This window comes from Spea bombifrons, chromosome 10 (assembly GCF_027358695.1).
Source record: "Spea bombifrons isolate aSpeBom1 chromosome 10, aSpeBom1.2.pri, whole genome shotgun sequence".
NCBI lineage: Eukaryota > Metazoa > Chordata > Amphibia > Anura > Pelobatidae > Spea > Spea bombifrons.
In genome coordinates, this window is record NC_071096.1 from 1,044,958 (window position 1) to 1,065,000 (window position 20,043).

Genomic DNA, 20,043 nt, shown 5'->3' on the forward strand with positions numbered 1-20,043 from the left:
ACCGTTCAGACTGTTCCTTAACTGAGAGAGTGGTAGATGAGTGGAATAGTCTCCCAGCAGAGGTGGTAGAGGCTAATACAGTGAGGGAATTTAGGCACGCATCGCATAGGAAATGTCACTTTATGCCCTATGCCAGGCCGGCCCCCCGGGACTTGGAAAGCTCGCCCCGTGACGCCGGCTATCACATTCGGTTAGCTTGGGTCCTCTGCAAATAGGTTAACCCACGAAGCAGCGGACAGCTTTAACGAGAAGTTGTAAGAACTTATGATCTAATAATCCTATCACGACAGTAAATGTCCTTTTCCCTCCCCAGACCCATAAGCTCCCCATCTAATTACACTCATACACAAAAGGGTTAATACAGACGGGTGCGTTGCTTTGTATCACTCACTTTCGCCAAATGCTACCCTCGGTTGGTTAACATTCTTATTTCTTGGGCTTCTGTGAACCACAACTCCCACATTGCTGAGCCAGCCGCCGGAACGCCCCGGGCTGCGAATCCCTTTATAAAGTAAAACGTGGTTCTATCAACAGATAATCCGCGCAGAATATGAAACCTGCCAAAGGGTTAAATATTTTAACCCTCTAAGCGCAGTGTCCCCCCCTTGTCACTTAAATGGTTAGTACATGTTCCACATTTTGCAGAATCTTTCTCTGGACCCAAATCTTCCACACGCCAAGGTCATATAGCCATGCGTGTTCATAAATAACATGTATGTTAAGCATGGCTTCTCTTGAATATGGTTAACCCTTTAAGTCACCGAGGGAATGCAATGCGTTGCTCTGTGGCACTCGCTTTTCCAACATCCAAAGGGTTAATGTTTTTTTTTTCCTCCCCGCTCCTCTCTTACTAAATCTGCTTGCTCATTGACTATGGATCCCCCATACATCAGCCATACGGCGTCTGCATGAACCAAATATACAGAGCGGATCTACTACGAGATGCAGGGAGCAGGGATCCGCTGCAGCTTCCCCCGCGCCATCCGATCATTAATCCACCCCGTTAATAATGCAGAGAAATGTACAGTCACTCCGGGGCTGCGCAATCACTTATCATGTATTTTAGGATCCGGCTGCAGCGGGGAGGACGTGCGTGACACCTGCCATCATCCTCCCGGAATGTCAGCAGTCCCTCAATGACACCCCCGAGAAAAACTGCCTTGAAAAGAGACGGTAAGAGCGGCAACGGCTTCTCTGGCAGGGAGAACGGGGGGATCGGCAATCATTTCGGGGGGAGAGACAGAAACCTCAGCTTATAAGCCAACCTCTGTATACTGCAACAGGGACATAAAAACCCACTTCTCTGCCTCGCTTCCCGGCACAAGTCGGGGGTTTTAGTGCACGAGGGGTTAAGTAGTAAATTCTCTCTGAAATGGGTGCAGATGATGCAAAAAATATCAAATTTTAATACCGAAGCAACTGCCTTCCCCTGTACCTGGGGGTGCTTTCAGAGGATGCCTCCTGTGGGGCAGAATAGATGGTGATAGAGAACTGCGGGGTGCCCCCGATTAACCCCCTGGGGCAATCTCACTGATGATTTTTGTTACTGTCATTAGTATCAATAGAAATATACAAAATGGGGAGAAATCTCAGTTTTATATGAAACACGGAACGAGCAGTCCGTTGGCTTCCGCTGCTCCCCTGCCGGAGCTGACATTCGTGGTAACTGCTAGTCTATGATGTAATAACCCTGCGCTCTCAGCCACTCCCCCGCGGAGCCGTGCAAAGCAAAGGCGATTCGACTTCATTCAGCTACAAGGGCTCTCGAAAAACCCTTCCCCCCTTGGGATCAGTTTGGAAAACTGGGGGGGGGGACATGTGACCAGATGCCCAAAAAGGGTCAAATATCCAAATAATTAACAAAATGTTTTTCACCCTCCCGTCCAGGCCGCACAGCCCCTCTCTGAGAGTCCATCGTCACTCGCGCTCCTCTCTCTCTTCGGCCGGCTCCTTGATATCTGTCGGTAAGATGTCGTTAATGCATTATTGGCGCTTTATTGTTTCTTAATATGGTTACATTATAAAGAAAATGTTTATTTTTATAACACTTTTTTTCTTCTATTTAACCTAATATAATGTTTTATTGATGTTTCCTAAAAGTTTTATTTAACTCTGGAATATTTCATACAAACCAAAAGTTCTCAGAACACCAAGTTTCCAACCCCCGAGCCTCGCAGGTGGCACCGAGCTGGGGGAGTGGGGGGGGGATAGTTTTACCCCGGATCCCAGGAACTCACTGAAAATCCGCACCCGTTGCCAGGACATCCGACGCATTCCGAGATCGTCTGTACAGCGTGGAACTCTCCGTGTGAGGATGGACGCCACTTAACCGCGTTTACCCAAATCCGTCCCGCTCTCCAAAACACCGCCGCGTTTAAAGGGAGAAATACCCTGCGCTTTAATACCCAATAAAAACTCTGAGCCGGAGGTTCTAAAGAGGAATCCGCCGCTGGTTAGGGAAACGCGCATCGGCCGGAGAGAAGATTAGGGCTGTCCAAGCCATGTCTTCTTCAGGGGCTTAACGTCATTCCGAGGAACTGTTCTAGCAAATAGTATCAAGGGGGTTCCGGGTTATTAAAGTCAGAGATTTACATTTCATAAGATCTGAAAATCAGCCAAAGTTTTTGAAGGCTTGTGAGGGTCCATTGCAGAAACCAGGTGACCCAGGTGGTCTTCATGGGTCAGCCCTGCCAAACACATGGATGTGCATTTGACATGCGCTGTAACGTAGGAACCAGGGACACCCTACACCTCAGCCCACGGACCCAACCAGCGGTATTATTCATGGTTCTGACGTCCATTTGGTGTCGTTTCCCCTGCAGCCACTAACGGGCAGGTGATTGACCTCGTAAACGACAACTTACCTGACGTCAGGATCTCCGAGGAGGACAAACAGAAGAACCTCGAACTATTGGAAGAAGCAAAGAAAGTGAGTGAGCGTTTTCTGACCCGGAGAGGTAGAAGATCCAGATGCAGCCTCACAGACTCCCCGACAGGTACTCCGTACCCCCCCACATTGTTTATATTTCCCCTGGTGCCCCCATACCCCCCCACTGTTTATATATCCCCAGGTGCCCCCATACCCCCCCCACTGTTTATATATCCCCAGGTGCCCCCATACCACCCCACTGTTTATATATCCTCAGGTGCCCCCGTACCTCCCCCCACTGTTTATATACCCGATACACAAACACTCACACAAAATAATAAATACTGCTCATGCCATTGCACACCCTCACCTGTAACTTGCAAGATTTAGTGTCTCATACCCTCACCCATAACTCGCAAAATCTAAAGTCGCAAGCGCTTGTTTTGCACATGTTAGCATGCTGGGACCTGCAACGGGAATCTGGTTAGTTGAGGTGCGTTGCATGTGTCATATACCCACCAGCGCATGTGCCAGCAGCGCATGTGGAGGGGTTTCCAGAGGAGACGGAGCCATCATATCCACCCGTGCATCCTCGCATCTGCTGCGTCCCGACCTCCTGAGATCTCACGTCTTCTCCTTGTCTCCCTATCAGGGGTGTCTCCGGCGCTGAGCCCCAAGCTTTCCCCGGTGCCATCACCGAGTAATTCATTCTCCTTCCCGCCGCCGCCAGGTAATCCTCATCCTTCCTACTTCACGAGTGATACCGCTCCAGCGCTACGATACAGCTACCAAAAATCAATGTTCTGAAAATGACACTTTTTATCACAGGTTCTGACCCGTATCCCCCTGCGCTCCTCGGGGCGGCAGCCATATTGCAGGTAAATGTCTGAAATTCCCTTAATATACAACAAGAATCAGAAAGTTACGAAACTTACAGCCTCGTGATTCTAATAAAGCTGCGTCGGGGACACTTTGCGTTAAACCAACACTTTGTTTTAATTACATTATTCCCGGCTGGCTGGCGGTTAGCAGAATAAGGGGAAATCAGATTTTTTTGTGCAGATATTAAAAAATATGTACATTTTTAATATTACATTCGTAAGTTTTGGAGTAACGGTATTAACCCTAAGGTGTTAACCCTAACCCTGCCGTGGCACAATATGATATCTCTCTTTCTGTTCGTAGAACGTCACAAAGGGACTGGCGGACAGAAAGCAGAATGATCAGAGGAAGATATCTCAGGGAAGACTGACCCCTCGCTCCCCAGTCTTTGTAACCTCCAAAGAGACGCTTTCCGAGCATAAGGAGAACTTTGACCCCTTAAAGAACATGGCCGGCGCGTACAAAGCCGGAGGGGCGGAAAAAGGCCAAACATCTCTCAGTAAGAGTCCCGACAATGAAATTGGGAAGTCGCTTCTGAAGAAACAGCGGGAAAGTGACTTGGTCCAGGGGGGCGCCGCGCAGACCTCGACTTTGGGATCCCCGCAGGACTCGCCTGCCTCCAGAGTTCTGCCCCAAGCGCCCGGGAACCGACCCCCTTTATTGAGAGCCCTGTCCTGGGACAGTTTGGGCCCCGGGAACAAAGACAAAGCAGGTTTAGATTCGCCAGAAAAAGACCTTCTCCATTCACAAGACAAATGCAGCGGTAAGACGGCGAAGTTTGCAGACCTGAAGGACTTCCACATCCAGCCGGTTCGCCTGCAGAAGCTCACCAAGCTGAGAGAGGTAACGCTTTAAACATTTACCCCGACCCCCTTCAAACATTTACCCCGCCAAGAACCCCCATTCTGTACTGACTGAATGAGGTAACGCTTTAAACATTTACCCCGCCAAGAACCCCGATTCTGTACTGACTGAGGTAACACTTTAAACGTTTACCCCGACCCCTTCAAACATTTACCCCGCCAAGAACCCGATTCTGTACTGACTGAGGTAACGCTTTAAACATTTACCCCGACCCCTTCAAACATTTACCCCGCCAAGAACCCCAATTCTGTACTGACTGAGGTAACGTTTAAAAAATTTACCCCGACCCCTTCAAACATTTACCCCGCCAAGAACCCCGATCCCACGTGAACCCCCGAGACCCCGGTGTAAATCCTCTCCTTTATAAATATTATACGGCGTGGAGCGTCCTGCCTGCTGCCCCCACAAGGTGGCGCCAAATTTCCCTGTAACCAATCCGCATCTAATTTACCCCAGAAAGACTCCCGCGTTGCTATGACACCTAAACTTCCATGCTTTGGAAAAAGCGAAAAGGAATTTCCCGATTATTTTAATGAATTTCTAGCGTTTCCCTAATCCGTTACTTTCGTACTATTTCCTCAGTCTGTTTCGATTAAACCCAAATACGCTATTTGTGAGTTACGGAGCCCGCGGGACGGACGGACGGCCCCCCAACGGACACGCGATTTACTGAGCCCTGGGCATCCGAGTATCACGCGTGACCTGTAAACAGGAACACGCTGATTAATTGGTGTGTCAGATAGAGGGCTGCTCGGGAATCTCTCCGCCGCAACATTTTTTCCCAGAGCTTTTCCTTCCTGAATTGATAGCAACACCCTGGTGCCATTACTCAACATCGGGCGTCCAAAGGCACATAAATCTCTGCGCTGACGGGTGTGAAAATATCGCCCCGCGTGCGGTACGGGACCCCCACACACTATACACGTTATAGTGTTATATAGGAACCCCATTGTGCAGCGCTGCGGAATATGGTGGCGCTATATAAAACAATAAATAATAACTCCTGAGCAGTAACATATCTCACAGAAATGTTCTCATTCCGGGGCTCTAGTGATGATATTTCCCCCAAATCTCGGCTTTCTGTTAATATAACAGAATATAGAATATCGCTAAACTTCCGCTGTGAAATGTTTCGGGTTTTCCGAATACTGCCAGAAAGTGTCAGTTTTTCGGGGGGTTCTGTTTAGTGCGTGAAATAAAGTCACGCGATGATGTCAAATAAATGTATGTGTCAGAAACCCAATTTACGCAGAAACCCTGGGAGCGGCCGGCGTAACTTCCTGTTTGAAAGAAAACGATTGAAATGAACCCAGAACGGGCTGGCGTCTCTGTTTGTGTCGGTTTTTGGGATAATATTAGATTCTATCTTATATTATCTAGGTTGTATATGTATGTTGGTTGTATATGTACGTTGGTTGTATATGTTTCTTGGTTGTATTCCTTTTGCCTGCGTGCGTTCCAGCCCGGTAACCGTGACCGTGTTTTCTGCCCCAGGAACACAAGCTGATGCGGAGTCATAACCTCACCGGGCAGAAACTCCCCGATCTGAGCGAGGCCGCCGAACAGGAAAGAGGTGCAGTCCGAGACCCCCGGGGTTTCCACCAACAAAAGGGCAGAGAGCGGGGCGCCCCGCGTCACGCAGTAATAGGGAAGGGCGGATTGTTTACGCGTTATCTTCTAAGTAAGGTGAAAAAATGAGATAAACGGGATGTGTCTTCCTCCCGTAACGCCATGTATGGAGCGTATTCACTAAAGTATGTAAGGCCTCTCCCACGTTAGTGCATAGATTAGGCTGCCACGTGCAGGAGACGTCAAAGATTCCCCGACACGACGCTCCCACATGCGTCCCGATGGAGCGACAGGAGACGGGAGGTGCAGTGAGTGGTGGCCAGCAGAGGGCAGTATGGAGATCCTCTCTCACCTCTCCATGCGAGACTCAGGGTGCCGGGAGATGACATCACAACCTGCGCCTTAAGGGAGGGCTGGGAGAGGAGCCGGGCTGAGAGATATGGAGGGACGCTCTTACGGTTCCATCACAGCTCCTCTGACCCTGCTCCGCCTGCCGAAACAGAAATACCCCCAAAACTTGCATTTCACAATATTGCTAGATCCCCCGCTCTCTCGTTATTAATGAGCGACCCCCCCCTCCCGAGCTGTGTGGCTCTATCAGTAAAAGCCTGCCTGCCGCTGATAAAACAGCACCGAGCGGCGAAGCGCCTTATTCACATCCTGCTGCGGTCCGTCTAAATTTATTGCCACAAACGGAAAGATTAAAACGCGGCAGGGACTTCATTACTCCCAGATCCCGAGCCGCGCCGAGCAGATCCATGGACGCGTCAGGTGCTTCATTCCTTTATTCAGAGGCATTTTATAATAATTCGAATATACAATAATTATTACATAGAATATATTCTGATAATACAATCGTTTTACAGGCGCAATTTTATATTGGATTTAAAACTTGCAGTAAAACTAATTATTTAATAATAATAATAAATAATAATAATTATATAACGGGATATTAGGAATCCAGTACTGGATACTTCTGTTACCAATTTATGTTGTTTTATTGCACTCTAATTGATCTTTTGCCCCTCTGCCATTTTTGCTAATACCCCGGCAGTCCCTTTTCCTGCCCAATGCATTTTGCTCTGATGAGGGCCGTCTCTTGACTGCCCGATCCAAACGTTAATAATTTTAAATGGGTAGAAATCCCCCCCCCAAAAATAGGGAGAATTCATCTATTACTGGTCTGGAAGACGATACAATGAGTTCCATTCCAAGCAATGAGACAGCGGGGCAGATTATGATAAATGACGTGAATAATTCTAAATAAAGTTAACGCAGGAAATAAAAAGTAATGAATAAAGCATTGTTACCGTGGGGGGCGAGGATTTATGGTATAATGTTGAGCGAGGGTCTTGGCCGCCATTAATAAGCCGGTTAATGGGGGGGGGGGGATTGTATAAAAGGGCTCGTTGCACAAACTCATCTTCTCAGAGAGGAAGGAAATTGATTTTATCTTTTGATTTGTAAGCAGTTTTAACAAATTACATACATTTTTTTTGGCAAAACTTTATGTCCCCTACAGAGTTGAAGTCAGGAGCCGAGGGGGGGATGGGGTGGGAAGTGACATTTCCACATGTGAAATAGCTACTCATTAACCCATTAAAGGGTTCCCCAAACATCGTACATTGTAGGTTAGGGTAGCTGTCGTCGGTGGAATCTCAAATGTTGCTAATTTTGTTGGATTTGGGTTCCTGTTTAATATTTAATAGCGATATTATAAATGAGCTTATATATAGCTGATTAGAGAAGATCTAGGGCCAGTTGGCCTCGTCATGGGAGGTCCGGGCAGCTTATTGTAGGAGAAGGTCCTCTCCGCACCAATATGGAACCCGCCATTACCGTGTGTTGCAGGTTCTTCTCCTGTCCAATCTGCGGATGAAGACGAGGGAAAGGGAGACTCGGACGTGATGCCCAATATCCCGGACATCTTATTACGCAAACTGCGGGTCCACAAGTGTCTTCCCAACAGGTATGGTGTGATGCCTCCAGACAGACGTTATACTGACCCTTCCGGAGAATGGCTTCCGAAGGCCTGCAATTCAATGGATCCAATGGTTCCTTTCACGAAATATAAGCATAGACTTCAGTCCGGTGGCCGTGGACTTGTTTATAGTCTCCAGATCCCAGTGGATCCCAGATCTATACTGATCTCCCACGGGATCATGGCTTTCTAGCATGTGATGGGGTCCTTAGTGCCGAAGGGCCACTCGATCTCACTGTTGGGAATAGCCCAGGACTCCAAGACTCTTGACACATAGAAGACCCCATCATAGTTATTCGTAGCCTCGCAACATTAACTTATTTTCAGTTACTCTGTTTATTCGACAACATTTGGTTTTAGGGTCTCAAATTTAATCCAATCTTGCAGAAATCACCTAGAATTGGGCAAAATTTGTGATAAATAGTCTTTTCATGGAAAATAGTGAGTTTGACGACTTTAGTTATAAATGGAGTTAAAGTTTTCTACAGAAGACAGTAATGACTTCTCCTTCATTCTAGCGCTCCGCCGCTGACCGAGAAAGAAGTAGAGGTGAGTAATATATATAAAAAAAACATCACAGGAGTGTTTTCTGCTGCAGTGGCAACAAAGTCTCCAACAAATCAGTGTCTTCTCCATCTGTCACGTGACTACCAGCGTGTCACACCAGCTATAATATTCCGTACGCCGTCTCTTCCGCAGAACGTGTTTGTTCAGCTGGCGCTGGCGTTTCGGAATGACAGTTATACCCTGGAAGCTCGGCTGAGTCAGGCCGAGAGAGAGAGAAATCTCACCGAGGAAAATAACGAGAAGGAGCTGGAGAATTTTAAGGCTGCGGTGATGGTAAGAGCGAGCGGAAGCCATTCTGATAATGTTTTTGGCGGCTGAGGGTAATGAGAGTTACTGGTCCCGCTTCTGAAGGCCCGACGCCTCTTTGTGTTTCCGCAGTCTTCGGCCTCCATATGGCAGAGCAGCGAACACCGAGAGACTTTCCAGAAGCTCCTAGAGGACATCGCTGTCCTTCATCGCTTAACCACCAGACTCTCGAGCCGGGCGGAAATGGTGGGCGCCGTTCGGCAGGTGAGAACGCGCTGCGTGCCGGGGGAATCCGCCCCGGTGTCACCCGCCTGCTGCTGAATATTACAACACAATTTTATTCCACCCCCCCCAGGAGAAACGAATGTCGAGGGCCACAGAAGTGATGATGCAGTACGTGGAGAACCTGAAGAGGACGTACGAGAAGGACCACGCAGAGCTGATGGAGTATAAGAAGCTGGCCAATCAGAATTCCAGCCGGAATTACGGCGGATCCGGTAGATTCTGTCCCTCCATTATTAAAGCGTAATGTGTTTATTGAAATGACCAAAAAGTGACAAAAATAAGGAAAAATTGGGCAATTCTCCATATTTTTGATGAAACAGTCGTCTTCGTGGACCCAGGTCGCGGTGCAAAGGTTAAAGTATTCGTGGAAAAGGAGGGATTCTGATAGATTCTCGTCACAGAACGTCTGGCAGTAAAACGGGGAGAGGCTTTAGTGTTTGGGGCTCCATGAGTATATTGGGTTTTTTTTCTCACCGATATTATATATTGATTCGTGTTTTTAATTCTCAATTTGCCGAATGTGGCTTTATTGTAGATGATGGCGTACCGAGGTCCTCGCGCTCCATGTCTCTAACCATCGGCAAGGTATCAGAGCATTTACCGGCGTATCCGCGAACCGTACTTTAATACCCGCCCGTATAGGGTTAACAGTAAAGGTATCAAATCCATCATGTCGCTGCTCAATACACGAAATAAGCCGACATAATGATTGATGACGTGATGATTAAAACGATTAACACTTCCTGTTCCTAGGATCTGCATTATTATTCCTCCCCATGAAGTTATCTCTCCCCTGTTGTTAAATTGCTAATTGGTTCGGGCAGCCTGTGTAAAGGGGTGGGGCTTTATGACATTAATATTCATGTTTTGCCAACTTTTGGCCTTTGACTCAACTTTCTTATACTTTAACAAATACCCCCTTATAAAAAATAAGTACATTTTATTAATATTAACAATAATAATAATAATAATAATAAATGTGCCAAAAAATGATTTTATCTTAAAAATTGATGTTCCTTCTCTTGCAGAACATGCCGCGCCGGCGAGTCAGCGTGGCCGTTGTTCCGAAATTTAATTTATTAAACATTCCCGGCCAGTCTCCCACCTCGTCCCCCATCCCTGCCCTGCCGTCCTTAGTGAGTAGTCTCCTTCCGCTTTGTATAAGCGACCTTCCTATCTCTTCTACGGGTTTCTAGACCCCAAAAACGTATCTTTAAGGACCCCCGACTTAATTCCGTGTCTCTCTGTGTTCAGGCCGATTCGCCGGCCGCTAGAAGCAGTTTACAGAACTCACTGGGATTATCGCCGCTCTTAGAGAAGTAAGTATCGCTATTAATATAACGGCGGCGGCAGGGGCGGTGTGTGTCGGCGGGGGGGGCTGGGAGGGGCGTTGTTACATTGTGTCGGGAACCGCTGATCTTCATATACAGTATATAAATAAAATATATAAAATGTATAAAAACGGACTTAAACCACATTTTATTCACCGTATTTCTAGCCGGATATTAGTTTTTATTGTATTTTCTGTACCAAGGATATTATTATATAAATCTATAAAATAAATGTTTTTTTTAGTTATTTTTAGTTTTGCCCAAATCAGTGCAGTCTGATTGGTTATCTTTTGCGATGTGAAAGTCTCCCTTTTGCGCGGCGGAGATAAGACGAGTGTTTAAAATAGAGAACCCACCCAAGTCCCCGATCTTTCCGTTCTGGAAATAAGCGGACCTCCCAGACGTGACTCCGACTCCCAGAGATTCCGTTATCTTCCCAGGAAATCGTTTCTGCTCTCAAGAAACAAACTCGCTGACATCACACAATGAATGGAACATGAAGGGGGGGGCGAGAAACGGCAGATGCTGTAAAACTTGGGAAAATACCGTTGGGTGATTGGGGGGGGGCGGATGGCGTGGGGGGGGTTCATTCACCGTTTGCCCAGAATCTGTTCATGGATTGTAAATGTTACCCGCCGTGCCAGCAACATGCGCAAGGCACGTGCTCTCTACGCCCTTTATTTAAAGAAGCCTACAGCGTGACCTTGAAGGGACGTTCACGCATTTTCCTCGTATTGTTCGCGAGGATATTCAATATTTTAGTGTTTATCAAGCAAATCCAAACAGGATAAAAGCCCTTTTAGTTCTGAGCTGCGCATGGTCACTTTCACACCCAGGTTTCCGCTTGCCGCGTGCCCTTTAAATCAGCGAGAAGCGCAGGCGAGGATCCACACCCTATTTTATTTGGACGCCTATCATGGAAACCATGAAATTACAGCCCAAAAACAGTCTTTTAGCACTTAAAAAACGTAAAAAAAATAACCGCCCTCCGTTTATCCAGTTTGTGTATGTGTGTGCGCGTGTGTATGTGTGCGTGTGTGTGCGCGTGTGTATGTGTGTGTGTATGTGTGTGTGTGTGTATGTGTGTGTGTATGTGCGTGTGTGAGTGTGTGCGCATGTGTATGTGTGTGTGTGTATGTGTGTATATATGTGCGTGTGCGTGTGCGTGTGTGAACGGGTGCGCATGTGTATGTGCGTGTGTGTATGTGTGTGTGTGTGCGTGTATGTGCGTGTGTATGTGCGTGTGTGTATGTGCGTGTGTGTGCGTGTGTGTGTGTATGTGCGTGTGTGTATGTGCGTGTGTGTGCGTGTGTGTGTGTATGTGCGTGTGTGTATGTGCGTGTGTGTGCGTGTGTGTGTGTATACAGTATAGATATATATGTGAATATACACAGCAGACACCCGCATGCTTTGTTGCGGACAATCACTGGAATCCTTTATCTGATTAAATCCCGATATTCCGGCCCTCGTTCCTCGCTGATCCCCGGACGCCGCCCTCGCTGTTCGGATAAATAGACATTTTGGGGCTGAATGCATCATTTTTAGTTTCACGTTCGTTAGAATAGATTATTTTCCGCGTTATTGATAGGACATTCTTTTTCTTAATATCCCAACCGCTTTACGTTTTACGTTCAAACAGCGGAAAACCAAACGTGGACGCGGAATGTGAGATGGCGGCCGGATCGATGCCCCCCGGCGCCCAGGATGAGATTAACCCCGAGATAAAAGCCAAGATAGAAGAGGACGCGTATAATAAAGGGTACGGATCTTCTCTCTGTATCAACATCGTTATTATCCCACACCAGAATATATTATTACCATGGCCGACACAGGGGGAACCATCATACGGGCAAAAACCCACCCAAAACACCAGATCCCAACAATACTTTGAGCCAAAACACCTAAAAATTCCCCAAACAAAACAATTTACCCGGCTGCCTAACAGCCGATGTTCTTATCGTATTCGTCTCGTCCCCCCAGGTATCAGGAAGGGTTAAAGAAAATCCAAGTAATACAAGAGTTCAAAGAGGAAGATGAGGAGAAACCCAGCGATGGTCCTGCGGGATATGAAGAGGAGGAAGAGGAAGGGTTAACCGAGTTAAGGACGAGGTGAGAGTCGGGGGAAGTTCCGCTTCTCTTGCGGCCGTTGCCGGTGTAGAAAGCGCTCCGCGGACGCTTTGTGGCGTTTAGGAGACGTCGTTGCGTTAGGGAAGCGGCGGGGTGTGATTGTGACGTCTCTTTTCTCTGTTTTTCCAGTAAAATTGACGAGTGCGTTGATTACGTGCACATGCTGTACCCCAAGTTACTGAACCATTGGAACGTCTTCTCGCTGGTGGCCGCCGGGGTCATCCTGCTGGCCGTGATGCTGAGCGTCTACAACTCGCTCACATCTTGTTCAGAAATCCCTGATGGAGCCGACAGCAAAGCCACCTGTTCAGCGTCCCAAAAATACTCGTGGTGGACATCGGGGCTCCAACAAAAGCAGCGCAGGCCGTAGGAAGAGAATAGAACGTTACCGGCGGGCCCTGCGGACACTTCCGGGGCAACGGGCCGGGGAGCAGGACAACGGGCCGGGGAGCGGGGCAACTGGCCAGGGAGCGGGACAACGGGCCGGGGAGCGGGACAACGGGCCGGAGAGCGGGGCAATGGGCCGGAGAGCGGAGCAACGCGGGTGTTCTTGGCGGACGGCAAACGTCGGTCAGCGCGTCTGAACGGTCATCCATTCTTTGTGTTTTATTGGTATTTGAACAGAAACTTTTTTAATGTAAACGCAGCAATTTGATATCATTTGAATTCCGATAAGAAGAATAAGGAGTCGCTGCCGGGGCTTGGAGCGTCACCTGAAGAAATACATTCCGGATAGTTTAGATTTCCTTGCCACTGAATTGTCAGAAGTCTGGCTTTTTATTCGTATCGGAGATTCCTTGGTGAATAGATGAATACCCAAACTGTCTGCGTCCGTACGGGCCGGCTGGAGCTCCCAGCGCCAGCCAGATTAAAGAGCGCAAAGTATGGAGCGTGCACCTGGCGGAGGGCAGCCAATGGGCAGAAACATGAAAGTCGGCTTCAGATCCCACAATAAACTGTACGGGGGGCTTCTGTACGTCAGATAACTGCCCAGGGGCTTTGGCTTCTTGGGTTCCTCGGGCCAGATGCAAAAAAACACCCTGCAATTTAAGGCGTGATCAGGCAAACGCACCCCGATTTATTATTAAACATTTCCCAACTCATAGTCTCTATGCAAATGTTTTCTCCTTCTCTTCCTATTTTATACGCTTCATTCATTCTTCCGGCTGGGGGGGTTAATTACAGAAACCCGTTTCCCCGGCACGCTAATTACGCGGTAATTACTCTCGGCTCCTGTCCTAATAATCGGAAAGACCTGTTCCTGAAGTGTGCGGTTATCTCGCGCTGCGGCGGCGGCGGCTGTTAGATTATGAAAGCTGAGCTACGTGAATAGATGCGGTGAATGTGTCCGAGGAGTGCCGATCGGTGTTAGGTGCGACTTCCAAGGGGTTTGTGATACTGAGGACTGAGGTGGGATCATAGAAGACCCCGTTAACGCTGTCCAAGCCATAATCCCTGGTGCTTGCAACAATGACATGCGCGGCCAATTAGACGTTAATAATAAAGAATAATCCCGGGGGTCCGCGCCTCCCCCCACTGAGTCACTTTGTGTCTCTAATCACTAAACGTGGAACCAACAGGTAACGGAACAGAATTATTACATCTCAAGCTTTAAAATACCTAGAACCTGGAACCTGTAGGCAGACAGGGGATGATGGCAGGATTAGGGACTTCCCTGGAAACCTGAGACATTTGGCAGGTATGACGCATATAATTGTCCATCGGACGGGTGCTGCTCCGGTTTCTGACGGTTGCTGCTCTGGTGGCATCGCCGGCGTATTTATTGCCCGTTTCTGTTATCCGGCACAGGTTGTTTGGTCTTGCACAGCACTGAGTATTTTGAGACGTGGGAATGAAAAGTCACTACTTTCTGTGTAGATTATTTAAGTTTTTTAGAAATTGTTACGTTTTGCACTTCAGGTGCCCGCATCGTACTGTAAAATACCACATACTTGAGTTTGAAAATAAACGAGAACTTATTTCACGTCTGTTGCGTGTTTTTCCGTGTTTAACTCGTGAAGTTCCTGCCCGCGTCATGTTCTAAAGTGTGTGAGAAGCAGAGGAGTCCCCGGCCACCTCTTCCGGGATCACCTAAAGCTCCGCCTGTCACATCTGAGCTCCTCGTGGGCGGGACCTTTCTCTGCTGCTCCCCATAAACTGAAATCCCCCTCCCATCACTATTTATAATTATAAATCAGTTACACAACCAGCCATCAAATAGGGCACAAAGACACGTGATTACCTGTACAGGGGAGTGTCTACTCTTAGCCCCTGGGGCAATTAGACTTTGCGCATGTATATCCTTCTCACAAATCATTATTAAGATGGAAACCAGGTCAGGACTGACAGAGGGGACAATTACCCCCTTAGCTGCTCTAATCTGCACCTCCACCTACAGCCACAAGCGTCTCTAGAGTAAAGGAGACTTTAAGCTACATTTACACCACTGTTGGGTCCTTTTTGTGCATTGTCTGCCACATGTGTTCTGTTGGTGTATTACTGGACCATGTGGTTGACCCCCCTCCCCAGGGCAATTATTTTCTGCCCTCCCCTGATGTGAACCAAGAAACAGTTATTGTTCCGATAACCGCACACAGAGGTACTCGCTGGTGTCCAGCCTCTGGTGTCGCCCCGTGGGGTAGAAACCCGGGACCTGATGGTTACTCGGTGTCAGCTCTGTGAAGAAGATCTTGACTGTTTGCCAGCTGTTTGTAACTCGGAGTCCTAAACACCGTTATCTTACTTCCTCAGTTTGACGGCTCGTTGCTTGGATCAGCATTAGTTCAATTTTCCAGACTGCCCTCCACCAAAGGACCTCTTCTGGATCAGGGGCTGGAGGACGTCACAGGTTTCCACCCATTGTTTCCCAATAGCCAGGAGCCGAGGGAAGTTTATCAATCGAGACTCTGATTTCAGGATTTCATTGCTGATCTCGGCAGAGCCGGGGTATGAATGCGGAGCCCGCAGGTCCCAGGGTCTTCATAGGCGTCCGGCGGTCAGGACCTCGGAGTCCACATCCCACCAAGATGACTTCTCGGGCTGGATTTATCTCTTTGCTCTTATCCACTTTCCTCGGGATTTCTTTGGCACAAAGATCAGCTTTTGATATAAACGGTTTGTATTCCAGTTTCTTCGTAAATTATTCAGAGATCCTGGTGAACAAGCAGGGCAAATGCCCGAGTTCCAGAGGGAACCAGGTAGGGCAAATGCCCGAGTTCCAGAGGTAACCAGGTAGGGCAAATGCCCGAGTTCCAGAGGTAACCAGGTAGGGCAAATGCCCGAGTTCCAGAGGTAACCAGGTAGGGCAAATGCCCGAGTTCCAGAGGGAACCATGTAGGGCAAATGCCCAGAGGGAGAGGTGATCAAGTAGGGCAAATGCAGGGTGCAGTGAAGCATCTAGTAGAAAATGGGGTCCAGGAGCCAGGTGTAGAATAGAAGATCTTCTCATAAAACTCAATAATATTAATTTAGGTAATTTAATAAAATGATTTTGAACGTGCCGACCTGTGCAGATTTAGTGGCCCTCTTTAGGGTTAAACATTTAACCTGAACATTCGCTTTTTTTGTTAATAAATCTGCATGATTTTTTGGCACTTTAGAATTTTTTTTTTTAAATCAAGCAGTGGTTGAGGGCCGTAGCCGGACAGCCACAAACATGTCTGCCAGCTGGAGCTTCCAATGCAAGCAGCGGTAAACGGGCTCCGGATGTCGCATGGCGCTGACCCTTTCTCTGTTACAGACCTGGCGCCGTTAAAGTGCCGGATCGCCGGGGTGGTTGTGGCCGAGGCGAAGGATCATAAATACAGATTTAATTACACGACGGCGGAGATCGTGTGTCAGCAGCTCGGCTTACAACTGGCCAGCAAGGCTGAGGTGGAGAAGGCTCACAGCTACGGATTCGAGACGTGCAGGTAACCGCATCGGTTATTTCTCCGTCAGCCGCTCTCGTGGTGTAGAATGGGTGCTTTACCATAATAATATCTGCATATTGTACGCTGTATAGACATATTACTCGCCATCTCCTCCTAAACCATTGGCTTCTCGCCCCATCCGAGGGTCTACCCAATGGTAATAGCTCCCCAAAGACCAGTGACCCGTTGGTATAGCACCCCATAGACTCCTGACCCGTTGGTATAGCACCCCATAGACTCCTGACCCGTTGGTATAGCTCCCCAAAGACCAGTGACCCGTTGGTATAGCACCCCATAGACTGCCGACCCGTTGGTATAGCACCCCATAGACTGCCGACCCGTTGGTATAGCTCCCCAAAGACCAGTGACCCGTTGGTATAGCACCCCATAGAATGTTGACCCGTTGGTATAGCACCCCATAGACTGTTGACCCGTTGGTATAGCACCCCATAGACTGCTGACCGGTTGGTATAGCACCTCACAGACTGCTGACCCCTTGGTATAGCACCCCTTAGACTCCTGACCCGTTGGTATAGCACCCCATAGACTGCCGACCCGTTTGTATATCGCTTTTGGGTGCACGAGTAGCCCTGACCGTGACATGTTGCCTGCATGTTGCCTGCAGTTATGGATGGGTAAAGGACCAAACCGGTGTCATCTCACGGATTCAGCATAACGAGAAATGCGGCAAGAACAAAACCGGCGTCGTTACGTGGAGTGCGGATCTGTCGACCAGTTTCCATGCCTACTGCTTCAATGCATCGGGTGAGTCCAAAGAGTCAGGAAGCAAAACGCACAAAAATCAGTAACTTGTGATGTTTTCACCAATATCGCCGGGGAGCTCTGTATCAGTCACATGACGGATTCTTCTTGCCACTCAATCTATTCCAGATAAATGGATTAATTCTTGTAAACCAGAGTTCCCCACCACGGCAGTCCCCACGACAGAGCCGCAGTCCGCCACGGCCAGCCGGGGCTCATCTAACGAGACGGCGAGGACAGAATCCCAAACCAATCCGACAACGTTACCCCCTCTGCGAAGCACAACGAGAAAGAGTGACGCCGTGACGGCATTTACCAAATTATTAGAGATCGTGACCACCCGTCTGACGCCAGCGCCCCCCACACCGGAAAGCCAAGGATTGGGCAAAAATGGAAACAATGCCTTTGGAGGTAAAAGAAAAAAAAGAATGATTTCTTCACTCTTTTTAACTTCTCCAACCTGGAGGGATGTAAGATGAGAACAGACCCCAGAAACAAAAGGGTTAATATTCACAAAATAAATGTAAGAAATCATAAAATATTCAGAAAATACGGGGCACCTGGTCCGTTTGCAGCCATCGCGGCCGGGGGTCTGACACGCGTGTCTTATGGGAAGATTAAAGGGGGCACTCCGGTCATCACACGCACTCTAACGCCTGCCTGCTTCCCTGCCGCGCTGTCCGTGGTGCCGGTGAAGCAAGCGATTAAATCACCCAAACTCCTCCGATCCCCCGGGACCACGCGTGGGGAGAACCTTCTGGGTCCGGTGCAGGTGCGGGGCGATAACGGCCGCGTATGAAGTAACTGTTTAAAGTAACAGAATTATTTTATCCCCAACGCAGGCTTACCCGCCGCCCTCCTGACACTGGCATTGCTCTTCTTCTTCCTGTCGGTTGTACTTGGCGTCTGCTACTTCAAGAAGTGAGTACTTTCTTCCCTTTATATACTAGCTGTATGTCTATCCCATGCATGTTTAATACCCTCACTGTATTACCCTCTACCACTTCTGCTGGGAGGCTGTTCCACTTATCTACTACCCTCTCAGTAAAGCAAAACTTCCTTACATTCCAGCCTCTGATCCTCTAGCTTTAATTTCTGGATATATATATATCATTCCCATAATATTATTCCCATAACAAGTCCGCGTCTCGCACTCCAGGTACAAAACGCATTTGCTGTTCGACAAAAAGAAAGAGGAAGAGAAAGAAGCCGTAGAGACCAAAGTGTTCAAAGAGAACGGAAACAGCGAGAACCCAAAAGCAGACGGGCAAACCCCCAACGGGAAAGGCGCAGAGGAGGTCCAAGCGGCCACCACGACCACAAGAACCTGCATGGAGGCTGAGGTGTAGCGAGCGCTTCCCTCCGGCGGGAGACGGAGCCGTGAAACGGACTTGGCGAGGAGCCTCATCCACGAGAGCGATGGAAGCGGCCGTGCCGGCAAACAGTGGAACTGAAGCGCTGGTCAGCGACCAAACTGCTCCATCCTCCAGAAACCTGCCTCGTCCTCCATCGGAGGCTCCGGCTTTTTATTGCTTATGACAAAACATATTTGGTTACAACACAAGAAGAATGTCAGGAACTTTTACAATTCTATAAAAACTGGGCTAAAAACCAAATCAATGAGGCTCGTCCTTAAATCCTAGGAATTCCAAGAAAAATCCTGTGGAATTTCTGGCACCCGTGAGACGCAACGAGCTCCACAGAGACTGTCAATAAAAATGTATATTATTGTCTTAACGCCTGTTACAATATCGCCACGGCTACGGGTTTAATGTCACAAACTCACTCCAGGCGGGGATGGATCCCTAAATCACGCGAAAACTCAAACAATCCACGTGATCCAAATCGAAATCGCTTAAAAATGTAGTAATAATAATAAGTATTTTTATTAATGAGCAATGAGCTTTGAAGTTATGAGGATAATTCTTCCGGTTACACAAAAAAAAAACGGGGGGGGGATGATAACCACTGGTGAAATAATTTCTGTGAAATCCCCCATATTGCGTGAATCTTTTTGGGTGTAATACCTCTCCCATCCAGGGGGGCGCTGTCCTGCGAATGGCAAACTATCCCACCAGTAACGAAGGCTTCGAGAGACATCGCTCCCAGACTTTTATCAAAGGACGTCCATAAGAGCTGACGATCCCCGCGGAGCCGGCGCTCTCGCGATCGTCCGTCGCATATAATATATAAATGACATTTCTGTATGATGTAACCAGCAGAAAATGTTAAAAAAAACTCAATAAAAGAACAAAAAAAAAAAGAGAAACTGCTGTATAATAAAAAATACTGCTACGTGCCGATGACTGTATCTGATGTCATCATGTATCACATAGCGCTTTGTGTCTCACGGAGAAAGCCAGAGGTTTATTGTTACTTATTTAATGCGGCCAGCGTTAGCGGGACTATGGCTCCTGAATCTAAGACTGAGAGGGTGGTACACGAGTGGAGCAGCCTCCCAGCAGAGGTGGTAGAGGGTAATATAGTGAGGGGGAATTTAAACATGCATGGGACAGACATATGGCTCCTGAATCTAAGACTGAGAGGGTGGTAGACGAGTGGAGCAGCCTCCCAGCAGAGGTGGTAGAGGGTAATATAGTGAGGGGGAATTTAAACATGCATGGGATAGACATACGGCTCCTGAATCTA

The 20,043-nt window shown here is 48.1% G+C and overlaps 2 protein-coding genes across 2 annotated transcripts in view; both read left to right on the forward strand.

Annotated features, from left to right (window-relative positions):
* Positions 1–13,159, forward strand: part of IRAG1 (inositol 1,4,5-triphosphate receptor associated 1) — a 28,784-nt gene extending 15,625 nt beyond the window's left edge. Inside the window, exons 3-20 of the mRNA XM_053449632.1 lie at positions 1,067–1,173; positions 1,888–1,964; positions 2,823–2,996; positions 3,522–3,599; positions 3,698–3,747; positions 4,055–4,594; positions 6,110–6,188; positions 8,036–8,153; positions 8,684–8,714; positions 8,865–9,005; positions 9,111–9,242; positions 9,334–9,475; positions 9,799–9,848; positions 10,292–10,399; positions 10,518–10,582; positions 12,234–12,353; positions 12,575–12,703; positions 12,851–13,159. Of these exons, the coding sequence (XP_053305607.1) occupies positions 1,067–1,173; positions 1,888–1,964; positions 2,823–2,996; positions 3,522–3,599; positions 3,698–3,747; positions 4,055–4,594; positions 6,110–6,188; positions 8,036–8,153; positions 8,684–8,714; positions 8,865–9,005; positions 9,111–9,242; positions 9,334–9,475; positions 9,799–9,848; positions 10,292–10,399; positions 10,518–10,582; positions 12,234–12,353; positions 12,575–12,703; positions 12,851–13,091 (2,382 nt within the window). The 3' untranslated portion in view covers positions 13,092–13,159. The remainder of the gene's footprint in view (positions 1–1,066; positions 1,174–1,887; positions 1,965–2,822; positions 2,997–3,521; positions 3,600–3,697; positions 3,748–4,054; positions 4,595–6,109; positions 6,189–8,035; positions 8,154–8,683; positions 8,715–8,864; positions 9,006–9,110; positions 9,243–9,333; positions 9,476–9,798; positions 9,849–10,291; positions 10,400–10,517; positions 10,583–12,233; positions 12,354–12,574; positions 12,704–12,850) is intronic.
* Positions 13,160–15,658: 2,499 nt separating this feature from the next.
* On the forward strand, positions 15,659–19,296 carry LYVE1 (lymphatic vessel endothelial hyaluronan receptor 1). The gene is made up of 6 exons (XM_053449628.1): positions 15,659–15,835; positions 16,461–16,632; positions 17,258–17,397; positions 17,524–17,805; positions 18,237–18,315; positions 18,554–19,296. Exons 1-6 carry the CDS (start codon positions 15,670–15,672, stop codon positions 18,741–18,743), a joined length of 1,029 nt encoding a protein of 342 aa, XP_053305603.1. The 5' UTR covers positions 15,659–15,669; the 3' UTR covers positions 18,744–19,296.
* The last annotated feature ends 747 nt before the right edge of the window (positions 19,297–20,043 follow it).